The following is a 13,461-nucleotide window of genomic DNA, read 5'->3' on the forward strand; positions in this document are numbered from 1 at the left end:
AGTTTGAAATAATTTCAGATGCATAGAAGAGATACAAAAAGAGTACAGCATGTTCCCATATCCCCTTTACCAAGTTTCCTCTAATGCTAATATCTTACAAAACCATAGTACATTTATCCAAACTGAAACATTAGCATTGTTTGTTGTGGGTGTGGTTGTGCTGTACATTGTGGGATGTTTAGCAGCATCCCTGGTCTCTACTCACTTGACACCAACAGCATCCTCCGCCAAGCAGTGACAATCACAAATGTCTCTAGCCATTGCTGAACTGTCTCAGAGAGACAGTTGAAACCACTGTCCTAAAAGTTTTTAGAGTCATATGTTTTACAGTTAGGTCTATGACTCATTTTGAGTTATTTTTTTTTTTTATTGGAGTGTAGTTGTTTTACAATATTGTGTTAGTTTATACTGTACAGCAAAGTGAATCAGCTATACGTAGACATATATCCCCTCTTTTGGATTTCCTTATCATTTAAGTCACCGCAGAGCACTGAGTTCCCTGTGCTATATAGTAGGTTCTCATTAGTCATCAATTTTATACATAGTATCTATAGTATATATATGTCAATCCCAATCTCCCAGTTCATCCCACACCCTCTTCCCCCTTAGTATCCATACATTTGTTCTCTACATCTGTGTCTCTATTTCTGCTTTGTAAATAAAATCATCTATACCAAATTTTTCAGATTCCACATATATGCGTTAATATATGATATTTGTTTTTCTCTTTCTGACTTACTTCACTCTGTATGAATATAAGGTGTGTATTAAGGTTCATTTTTTTGCATATGGACAATCATTTGCCATTTGTTGAAAAGACTATACTTTATCAACTGAATTACTTTTGTGCTTTTGTAAATTTCAGTTGACTGTTTTTGTGTGGATTGAGTTATGGATGTTCTATTCTGTTCCAGTGATCTAAATGTCTATTTTTTCTACAAAACCACACTGACTTGATTACTATGGCCTTATAATATCTAGAAATTGGGTTGAATGAGTCCTCCAAGTTTTTCTTTTTCAGAATTGTTTTGGCTATTCTAGTTATTTTGCCTTTCCATATACATTTTAGGATCAGGCTGTCAAACCACAAACTCCACCACCCCCCCAAAAAAAAACCCAAAAACTTAATGGAATTTTGATTGAGATTGCATTGAGTCAACTGGGGAGAACTGACATCTATGCTATGTTTATTCTTTGAATTAATAAACACAGTATATATATCCTTAGATTTTTGTGTTCTTTCATCAGTGCTTTATAGTTTTCAGCATACACACATTTTGTTACATTTATGCATAACTTTGTGTGTGTGTGTGTGTGCGTGCCTGCATGCTATTGTATTTAAAATTCAAATCCCTATTGTTTATTGCTGCTATATAGGATTAACTGAGTTTTGTATATTGTCCTTGGATCCTATGACCTTGTTAGAACTAAACTTATAAGTTCTAGGTTTTTTTGGTAGATTCCTTGAGATTTTCTACATAGAAAATCATGTCATCTGTAAATAGAAGTCATGTGTTCCATGAATGTAGAAACTTCTAAAATCTCACTTTTTAAATTCTTAATTTACCTTCAGCATAACCCCACCAGCCAAGATTTTGTCAAGCTTTACTTTTTGAGGTATTATGAAAGAGATACAATGAATTTGCTTTTTTAAACTATACGTTACTCCACTCCATCATCAGAAAATTTGGATACGTATTTCCCAGAGGTTTGTCTCTTTACTGCCATTGAGAATCTTGGCACCAGATTAATACTAATAAAGAGTTATTAACACATTTTCTACATAAAATATTTCACTTCAGTTTTCAAATTTGCTAGTTTGAAGACTATTACAAATATAAACAAATACTTGTTTTCCAAACATGTCAGTCATTCCCTGGCATATCCACGCCTCCTGTAAGGGAGTAGTCTACACCACCCATGACTTCTGCTAAGTGACTCTGTTCTTAACCACGTGAACTCATGCCTCTATCCCTACTAATGGGAAGAAGGTATAGGGCATCTGCTCAAAGTACAACTAATTGGTAGACTGGGTAATGATCTGTGATGTATGTCACATAGCTTGAGAAGAGGAACTAGTTCAGGTGCTCTGTTCCAGAAATTTGAGCCACAATCCTAAATAAATTTGCCCAAAGTTAAGTCTGAAATAGCACGTTTTAAGGTTTTATTAAGTTGGGCATTGGCAAGCTAAGGAATGGGAGAACAAGAAAGGTACATAGTAGTGAGTGAAGAAGATAGGCAATTAGAGAATGGACAGATGAGCTAAGAGAAGCATAGAGGCTGGCAGATGGACCAATACTTAGAGCTTCCTCAGGACCTAATGACTTTCCAGTTTTAGCCCACATGCATCTTTTATTAACCCTCCCTCCTGCTTTTCAAGGTATCTTAGAAGGATCTCTGTTCCACACATTTGAAGGTTATGTTGAGATTATTTTACATTGATGAATGAGGAAATAGGAATGAAATATAAGTTTATGAATATTAGGTACTATATTAAGAAGGTAAAATTAATGACTAAACTTTGCCTCCCTAAGTAAGACAAAATAGCTGAGTCAATAACAAATAGGGCTTCATTTCTAGTGAGTGGAAACCTGTGAAATGAAGAAGCAGCTCATTTTGTGTTACACTCAAGTGGGGTTGGAAAGTTTCAGTTTGTTTCAACTCTAAATTGTATCACGTAATGCTTTCACGAAAGCTGAGTGTTAAGAGAACTTAATTTAATCGATACACATGGACATTTTAGGATAGAATGGGTGACGACTATTTTCGTTTGCCTTTTATTTCTCATTCATTTAGGGGCCAAAGAACACATATTCAGAGTATATGTTTAAGGCAGATCACATCACTCCCTATTCCTATCTTACTCTGAGTAAGCCAAAATCATTTTGGTGGCCTCTACAGCATGAACAATCTGGCTACCTTAAATTTCTAATCTTCTGTTCCTTGCTCACACCATTCCACATTTCCAGGGGTCCTACCTCAGAGCCTTTGTTCTTTTTTATCTTCTGCATGAAATACTCTTTTCTCTCTTGTCCACCTGCATGCTTCAAGATATTAAATACTCTTAACAGAAAGCACTTAAAATTAGGGGGAACGATCCAACAAACAATTCAACGCAGTAAGCAAAAAGGGCAAACAGTAAGGGCTCACCCCTCTTGAAGTTGTGGGCTCAAATGTCACTTTCTCAGTCATCATCCTTCAACACCCTACTTAAAACTGCAACTCATGTCCACTCTCCCTCCTATCTCATTCTAACCACCTCTTCCCCGCTTCATTTTTCTCCATAGCACTCATCACATTCTAATGCAACATATATTTATTGATTTAGCTTCTTTATTTTCAATCTTCCTCCACTAGAATGTAAACTTCAAAAGGTCAGGGACTTTTGACTGTTTTGTTCACTGCCCCTAGAATAGTGCCTGGCACATAATAGGAATTAAATAAATATTTGAGGAACATATAACATGTACATATATCCAAAATTATATAATAAGCAATTTATATCATTTATTGCGAACCTGTTAAGTGTCAGACCTTGTGGCAAAGATTTTATACACATTACTGATAATCCTAAAATTAGCCCTGCCAGATGGATATAATTACATTAACTTAAAGTACATTTCTTAAAATTCAGTTTGTGATTATCTAACACCACGCTTGGGATGAGGAAAGGTGTCTTAACTCAGTACATTGAAGAGACCTGCTGTAGAATATGGTTTTAAGCACTTTTCAAACGGGAAGCACAAGGTCATAACAAATTCTACCTTTGAAAAGTTTTTTAGTTCAAATAACAGATACCAGTCTACTTAGTTTAAGCAAAAAAGAATTTATTAAAAGCTATTGGGTAACTCACAGAATCTCTGGAAGAGCCCGCTAATCAAGTCTGGCAGTTGTTCAGCCAGAAACAATGCCCAAATCATAATGAAAGACTACTCCAGTGGAGGACAATCAGCTGAAGTGCCACCATGGGGACATGTGACTTTAAATTTTCAAGTTAAAAGTAAAACAACTTTAAATCATTTAGCATTTGGACTGAGATCTGAAGCTCTGGACTCACATTTTAGTGCTGCTGTCACAGATATTGTGTATACAAATGTAAAGAGAAAGATTCCCAATTGCCTTTGAAAAAGCATCATTTAGCACTGATATTTTAATAACCCATTCCCTTTAATGCATTTGATGTCATTTGACTTCTTCAGATGAATCAGTGTGTTCTTCCTGCTTTTCCCCTTGGCATAGTCACTGGTTCAGAGTTAAAGAGTAACAAGTCACATCTTGCAATAAGGGTGCCATTTCTTGACTCTGCCACAGTTCCCTTCAAAGCCCAGTGTCTCCCCACCATCCTCAATAGTAAAAGATGCTATACAGCGTCTGCATTACTTGTTTCAGAATCTGAGTCTGGTCGGTAGTTCCCAAGTCACATGACTACTCCCTAGCCACAAGAAAGGATGGAAAACTAAACTCTGACTACAATTTTGAAGCAGTGGGATTCAATACAGCAAACTCACCAAACACAGGATTTTCAAAAGATGCTGTCCATAAACAGGGAAAATGCCCATTACAGATAGTAAGAACATTTAGGTTTAAAATTAGATCAAGATAATTTTTCACTACTATGTTTTGAGCAGTGTTTAACTTCTAGTATTGTTCAAAGTTTTCTACTTAAATTATAGTAAAATATCTAAGGCAGTGAGTGATAAGTGCCCCTCCTCCTCATATCAGCTTTCTGGTAATGGCATCACTGAGAAACAATCTTTCTAGAAATACTTGAGGGAGAATCATAACACTGTTTATCAAAAGCAAAGACCATGAGAATACAGTGCCTCACGAAGGATACAGAGGTGATCTAGCAGACGTGTTGCGTATTCAAATGGTGTTTTGATTTTGTCTGTAGTAAGAAATAAATTGAAAAACAAACCTATTGTTTTAAATTTTCAATTTAACAGTTAGAATAGCATGTTTCCAAAGAGAATCACCCTTGAAGAATAAGTGTTCAAAATAAAGAATTTCTGATGTTTCTTGTGAGGTACATATGAGTTTTCCCTATAAGGACTCTTAAGTTTGGGAAATTAGTAAAAATGGAAAGCTATTTTTAAAACGTTCTGGTTTTTCAAGTATTCTTCTTAATTAAAATAACGAGAAGATAACTAAAAAAATCTTTAAAGTTTTAAAGTATAGTAGGTATGTGAAAATAGATGTGAATGTTTCAAATACACACACACACACACACATACACACACGCGCACACACACACCCATATACATACATGCACACATACACACATATACACACACATACACACACAGATATACACACATATACACACACATATACACACACAGATATACCCACATATACACACACATACACATATATACAAACACATACACACACAGATATACACACATATACACACACATATACACACACAGATATACCCACATATACACACACATACACACATATACAAACACACACACAGATATACACACATATACACACACACATACACACATATACAAACACACACACATACACATATACAAACACACACACGCACACACATACAAATACACACACGCACACACACACACATACACACACACACACACAACAGGCACATACACACATACACACGTGCACACAGAGACACGCACATACACACACATACACACACACATACACACACACATACACACACACATACACACACACATACACCAACAGGCACATACACACATATGCACACACACATACACACACACATACACACGCACACGCACACATACAAGCACACACAGATATACACACATATACACGTACATACACATACACGCACACACATACACACACACACATACACGCACATACACACACATACACGCACATATATTTTTTGCTCCCACAGCTCAACACAATGGCAAAAAACAAAAAAAAGAATAAACCTCTAAAATATATAGACAAGGTTTCATTTTTACTTTATGCTCTATAAATTAAAAATTCACTTGTATTCCTTGGACTCTTCAAATCACAGGTGATAAACAGTTAAGGGAGGGAGGGCTATATGAGAATATAATACGAATAAAATTCAAGAAAAATTATCATATTAATATTATACATAGAGTTGACACAAACCACTTTCAGCAACAGAGGTATCAGAAACAAACTAGCTTAACTATATTACAAGGGCTATCATCTACATTTGTGAATGTCGGAAAACAAATGAAGATGAGGTAGTGATTTTAAATAAACGATTATCACATACAAGTGATTCTGAAAAACACAACCCTCTTCATTTTTTAAAGATTAAAAAAGTATTACATATTCATTTAAAAATTGACAATACAAAAAATATAAAGAATATGTAACATCACAAATACTTAGTAGAAACAAGGAAAATATGATGAGGAATATATTTCAAGCCTTTTTATTTGTGCAATCTTTTATATAGCTGGAATCATTTTTACACACATTCCCTATTTTAGGCTATTTGTCCTAATAATAAAACATAACCTCATCATGCCATTAAAAATTATTTGAAAGTGATTTATTAACTTACTAAATTAATTTTTATCGCTACAAATAGTAGTACTATTAAATGTATTCTGCATAAATATTTTTCTTTAGATTACTCCTTCAAGAAGAAATACATCTTAGAAATAAAATTACTGGGGTATGAGGTATGTGTATTTTAAAGGCTTTTAAAGTAAATTTAGTCAACTTCTTCAAAAAGTATCAATTTATATCTCCGCCATCAGTAGGTAAGGACATTTATCTTAATGCCCCAGACGGTTTTCAGTTTTATTATAATTTAAGATCACTGATTTGATGAGTGAAAATCAGCATTTCATTGTCAAGTATAATCTACTCACCACTACTGGCAGCCTCCTATCCCCGGCCTTACTGTTGCAGATTCAAAATAGGCATAGAAACGGAGCAAAGAGAGGGAAAAAAAAAAAGGACAGTGAAAGTGAAAGTGAAGAGTTACGTGAGATAAGATTGAACAGCTGGAATGGTCAGTAACTTTTACTCAACACTGATTTTCCTCAGTCCTCAGGACAGTCCATGTACTTCACATTTTACAGCTCTGACAAACCCCACCACACACATATCCTTCTCCACTGCCACTTGCCTTTTCCCCACTAAAAGGTGGTGCAGCTCTCACTTATATTCTACCAAGTTTTCTCCTAAGCACTGGGACAAGGAAGGAAAAAAAAAGAAAATAGGAAATGGTGAACTGTATGACTTGTGATAAGAAGCTTCAACACTTAATAAAGCATTTTATTGGTACTTTTACAAGGAAAAGTTCCATTAAGATGAATCCTTTCACAACATTGTAAATCAACTATACTTCAATTTTAAAAAATCCTTCTTTTTGTCCTAAGTTGTAATTGTCTGTTTATATAACAGCTTTTCCAAATACTTCAGGACACGGACTAAATCACATTTTACTTATATCTCTTGATTCTTAGCATTTCATAGATTTAAGAACATGTAAAGCATTTTTTTAACCGTTTGGAAAGGTTTAGCTTTGTGCATCTTACATTAGTTGGTCTAACCACTTATTTAGCTCCTATCTAAATCGATGTCACTTGCGTATGTTAGATATAATGTTAAGGCTAGCTGACTGAAGGAAAAAAAAATCCCCATCTTAAAGGAGATTGTAACTGCTTTACAATTAAGATGAAATGTTAAAGTAATAGTACAAGAATTACTTGGTAATGTGCATAAGTAATATGTTTGAGATGCATAATTTTGCTAACAAAATTATGTGAGGTGTTAATATGAAATATTTCTATCAAAAACTGCCAGGCTGGTGCCCAAAATGAGCTACACTAGGTTTCCTAAAAACAAACAAACAAACAAAAAGCATATAGGATATTAAAATCATGACAAAATAAACAGCAAAAAACTACATCTTATAAATCTCTGTAATTTCACATTATCAAAAAAAAAATCATACTTATTGCTGAGAGGCCTTCAAGTAGTAACTGGAGGCTGGCAATATAAATTATCCAAAAGCACCCTCTAGTGGCAAAAAAGCAATTCACATATAAAAGCAAAATTGTATAGAAATAATGAATTATCATGACAATAATATTTAACTAAAAATTTTCTAAATGAAAATAAAAATGAGTGTGGCTACCATAAACTTTGTTTCAATGATTCTCCACTGCTCTACGCAATAACATAGTCAGCTGGAAAAATCAACCTATCATAGTACTAAAAATACACTGACCATTAAAAACACGAAAATATACTTAGCATATAAAAATACATATATCTGCAATGCTAATAAAGACATAAGAGTTCTGCTGACTTTCTGTAGCTATGTACCTATTCTATTATTTTTTCATTCCCTGAGCTTCTACTCATGGTAGAAAGTGCCCACCTCTAGCCTAAGGAAAATTGAGTGCAAATTAAACATGTCTAATCTGATCATATTTTCACTAGAGACAGCTCCTGTTTAAAATTTTAAATATGATGATCTAAATCACTAAGTATTCATCACAAATACTTTCTGCCATTGAACTGTATATTACCTAATTAGAAATATACATAATGTTTCCTATCAACCTTGATTTCCCTAATGTTTTCAACTGCTAAATTTTATTGGCTATGAAGAGAATGTTTCTATGCCTTAAAAATCTTGTGAAGAAACATATTTATAATGCTTTGAAGTTATAAAACACTTCAATTCAATAAAATGGTAATAATTCCTTTAAAAGCTGACAGCACAAAAAAACTGCCAATGAAAACTCTTTTCTCATTAAAAAGTCTATATTCTGACTTCAAACATTTTCTTTATGTTTCAGTACATTCTTATCTTTCTACCTGTTTCTGGATAAAAGATAAGACATCAATGAATACCAATTGGCATTTTTTTGCTTCATGTCTTTATTGAATAGATTCAAAAATGAAGACATTATTTGTAATTAAAAAAACAGTGAACAAGAGACAACAGCAGCCATAATAATCTTACTTTTCTAAGCTAATAACTTTCAGAATATTACATAAGCAATTTTTACATTTTTAATTTATGCTTACAATCATCTTTTTATCCTACCACAATGGAAAATACTTGTGAAAATAAATAAAAATAAAATAAATGATGCATAGATCAAGGAAAATTTCTTAAAAACTGAACTATTGCACAACAATTCAACATGAGAATAATATATGCAAGTAATATAAAAATGCATTTAAATACATTGCATCATGTTTCATTTCATAAATATATTTCACCTACTTACTGTTTATAATAATCTCTGGGTTCTGGAATTAGATGATTTCTTACCAACCCATTTCCATGTAGTACATTATAACATTTACTTGCCACAGTAAAATTCAGTGAGAAACAAGCATGTGCCACTTTAAGCTCATTCACCTATCCCTTCCTTGGGCAGACAAAAAATGTGATGTTTAAAAATATATTTGAAAGAAGACAGTGCTCAATTCTAGATCAAGACAAGAGTTTGAAGTTCTTCTTCATATGATTTATAATAATTAGAAGAACAAACTATTGAAATGGAATCCTAATATGTACATTATTCTAAATTTATTACAGCTTATTCTAGTTGATGGAATAAGCTGCAATAAATTTTTTTGACTTTTGACCCTTCCTTTTGACCAGTATGATTGAATAAAGGCAACCAGAAAAAAAATTAATAGAAAGAAACTATAAGGTAAATAATTCCCATTACTACTAAGTTATCCCCTGCCCAAATGAAAAAAACAAAAAAAAAACCCCAAAACAAAAAAACTAATGAATAAAATTATAAAGTATATGTATAAATAAATTTCAGAGAAAGTTATAAGCCACAAATTTCTACACTGATCCTTACAACTGAACAGAATCATAAATAAGAAGTTAGAAATTGCCTATAAAAGATCTGCTTGTACCTTTATAATAAGATCAAGGCTCTGTTAGGTTTGATTCGACAAACTACTACTGAATTACTGAATATGGCTGCACAAGCAATCAAAGATGTCTACTACTAAATACTATGTTACACTGAAAGTGACAATGATTAAAAGCGGTATTTTAGTCAAAGTTAAAGAGGAAGTATAATTACATTTTTGTGAATGTTTAATTACATAATAAATCAGCTATCCATTAAAGCAATGCATTTTCAGTGGCTTTTTATTGTGATGTGAATGGTGATTCAGTGCTAAACACTAGAAAGGAAATATGAGTAGGAAAAATTAGATGTTCTCTTAACCTACCCATAACTACATATAACTACACTTCAAGTGACTAAAATTCAAATCCGTTTAAACCTGCATGCCCTGCACTAATGATTAATTATTGAAGTTACTGTCTATTAGGTGAGATGGTTTGTTTTAAAATCCATTAATACGATTTCTTCTAAATCAAGTACATAGATATAAATGCAAGATTTTGCAAGGAATTTTTTGCATCTTCTATTAAATAATTAATATGCAAACTTTGCAAAAATGAAGTAGCAAATTAAAACTACTGTTCAGACATGAGTTTATGGAAAAGAAAGAAAAAAAGTGAAATTTGAAGACAATTAGCAGTAGAAAGAATATATGTTCAACTAATACACACTGAGTTAAAAAATCATTCAGCTATACCTAGAATAAGATACATCTGTATTTTCAGCCTTGTGTCTCTGAAAACAAAAATTGCATAATTACATTTTAAAGAACTGAGTAAAGATCTCTAAATTATATAATCAATAATACACCAAGTAAAGGGCAACAGAGACCATAGGGGTTTTTTTCCCCTCTCTTTTTAAAAAACATTTATAAAATTAATTATTAAAGAGCTCTACAGGAAAATGACCTCACCTAACTAACTGTAACTAAAAATATTCTCTTCAGTTCCAAAATTCCAAGCATCCCATCCTAAATGATACTATCTGAAAATAGGCACCAATAATAAAAATGTTTATTCTGAATTTTTGCTCAAAGTAATGATCATCCTAAAGCTTAAAGGGCTAAGCACTAGTGTTTGAGAGTTTGTGGAGGTATGCTTAATGTGCTTTAACAACAACAGAAAAGTAATACCTAAGTTAATGATTCCACTTGAAATTATTTTCTGACTGATAAGTGAATATCTCCTTGTGTGGCACAGTTTAGGTTGTCAGGTATTTATTATATACAGTATATGTACACACACATATATACACACACACATTACACAGCCAAAGGATTATGCTCCAAAAACTGTTGAAAAAAGTATTATGAATGATTTTAGCACAAAATCACTAGAGGAAGTGCTCTAGATGTCCAAGCAGCAACAGTCATAAAATTCTGGACTTAGCTCTTTTTCTTTTTGGATTCTGTTCACAGAACCATTCTTCGAACGCCACATTCACAGCAGAACTTTGCCCATTCTACAGGGTATTTAGTCCCACACTCATGGCAGAATTTTGGTAAGTGTACCACTGAATTTCCTTCAATGCCTTTAATGTTTCCACCATTAAGTGAAGAGACATAGTCTCCATCTGGCCTGGAGAGGTACAGAAAGAAAGTAGAAACACAAAGTTCATGTCAGTAGTTTTCAATCTGTAAGCTTTGGGAAACAGAACATAATATTAAGTGTAACTAAAAGCTTGCTTAATCTCATTGTTAATATTCTTCTAGTTCAGATTAAACAAAATCCATGGGGTCTTTTTCTAACCACTACATCATGATCCATTGTTCTATCTGTCTACCCTTGAATCAGTATCACACTAATTACTATAGCTTCATAAATCATTCATGCATTATTCTTTAACTTGTCCTGGCTAATGTTAGGCTTTTGTTCTTTCATATGAAAAGAACATGTCAGGATTCATAAACTTTGTTTGAAAATTGCACAGAATTTATACACTGATTTAGGAGAGAAGAGATAGCTTTATAATATTGAATTTTCTATTTTATAAAGAAGGTATATTTCTACTTAGGTTTTAACATCTTTGAAGTTTTGTAATTTTCTCCATCAAAATTAAACTTCTTGCTTGGTTTTTAAATTGATTCCTAAATACCTTGAGTGTGTGTGTGTGTGTGTGTGTGTGTGTGTGTGTGTGTGTGTATTTCTAAAGACTGCATTTTCTGTTTGTTGCTGATAAACAGACTGCAATAACTTTCAATATAATGATAACAAAACCAGCAAATTTATAAAAGACTTCATTATTATTTATTCATTGTCTTTTTTTGGGTATTCTATATATAACCATAATATATATGTAAATGTAACAGTTTTGTGTCCTTATTTCCATGTCTTGTAATTTTAATTTTGTTTTTACTACACTAGCTAGATTAAAATAGAAATTATAGCCGACATTCTTGTGTTATTTCTGCTTTTATAGAAAATGCTTCTTACATGCCACCACTAAATATGAAGAGTGATGTAGGGTTCTAGTAAATCTAGCGTTCTTGTCAATTTAATGACATTCCCTTCTATTCCCAATTTTCTAAGAGCTTTTTTTAAAAAATCAAAAATAGGTGGTAAATCATATATTATTATTTGATGAATATTTTTTAATCCTTTCATCTGTTGATGTGAAAAATTATATTAATAGACTTTCTAATGTTAAATCAATCATTTTCTGTGATGAATCTACAGTGTCATGAATTTCACATCTGTGGCTTGGGTTTGATAAATTTCTTGGAGATTTTTATGTGTATTTTCAAGTTTATAAGTAAGCTTGATCATAATTTTGCATTCTCTCATTAGTCTGGATATCAAGATTTCACTAACCTTTGAAAAGAAGTTGAAGAATGTTGTTTTTCACCTCACTCCCCTGGAAAAGTTTGGTAGAACTTACTATATAAAACTATCATGAGCCCATTTTGTGTGTGTGTGTGTGTGTGTGTGGGTGTGTACTGTATGTGTGTACGTGCACTCGTGTAGTGAGGAAGCAAGCATAGTTTAATTACTGATCCAATTTCTTTAATGATTATAGTTTCTAGTTCATTTGAAATCAGTTTTCAAAAGTTATATTTTTCTAGGAAATTGTGCATTTTATCTGTTTCAAGTTACTGGCAAAAAGTTGTTCTTATAATTTTAAATCTCTGCTGCATCTGTGGTTGCATTCCTCTTTTCATTCTGCATATTATTTGTACCGTCTCTCCTTTTTTGTTGATCCATCTTGAGAAGTTTGATTTATCATTTTAAATCAACCAACTTTCTCGTTTTATGGGTCTTCATCATGTATTATTCATTCACTTATTCATTTAAAAATATTTACTGGGAGCCTAGTTTATGTAAAGTACTCCTCTTGATCCTAGAGTTAAGAGCAGTAACAAAACAGATAAAAATCCCTGTGCCTAGGGAGCTTAGTTTTATGGAGAAGACAAGAAACAACATAAATAACATATATAGCATGTCAGCTAGAAAGCAATAAAGCAAAGAGGACATGGTACAGGGTGGCAGAGATTGGTCAGAGCCATTAGGATTGCAGTAGACGGGATGAAGAATGAAAGAGTTTGGAGCATGTTGTGAAACAA

The 13,461-nt window shown here is 32.9% G+C and overlaps 1 protein-coding gene across 2 annotated transcripts in view; it reads right to left on the reverse strand.

Moving 5' to 3' along the window:
- Positions 1–11,101: 11,101 nt before the first annotated feature.
- ZC2HC1A (zinc finger C2HC-type containing 1A) overlaps positions 11,102–13,461 on the reverse strand; it is a 57,148-nt gene continuing 54,788 nt past the window's right edge. For both annotated transcript variants that reach the window (XM_059901956.1, XM_059901955.1), the window contains one exon: positions 11,102–11,479. In XM_059901956.1, the coding sequence (XP_059757939.1) occupies positions 11,314–11,479 (166 nt within the window). In that variant the 3' untranslated portion in view covers positions 11,102–11,313. The remainder of the gene's footprint in view (positions 11,480–13,461) is intronic.

Source organism: Balaenoptera ricei, chromosome 17, assembly GCF_028023285.1.
Source record: "Balaenoptera ricei isolate mBalRic1 chromosome 17, mBalRic1.hap2, whole genome shotgun sequence".
In the NCBI taxonomy this organism is placed as follows: Eukaryota; Metazoa; Chordata; class Mammalia; order Artiodactyla; family Balaenopteridae; genus Balaenoptera; species Balaenoptera ricei.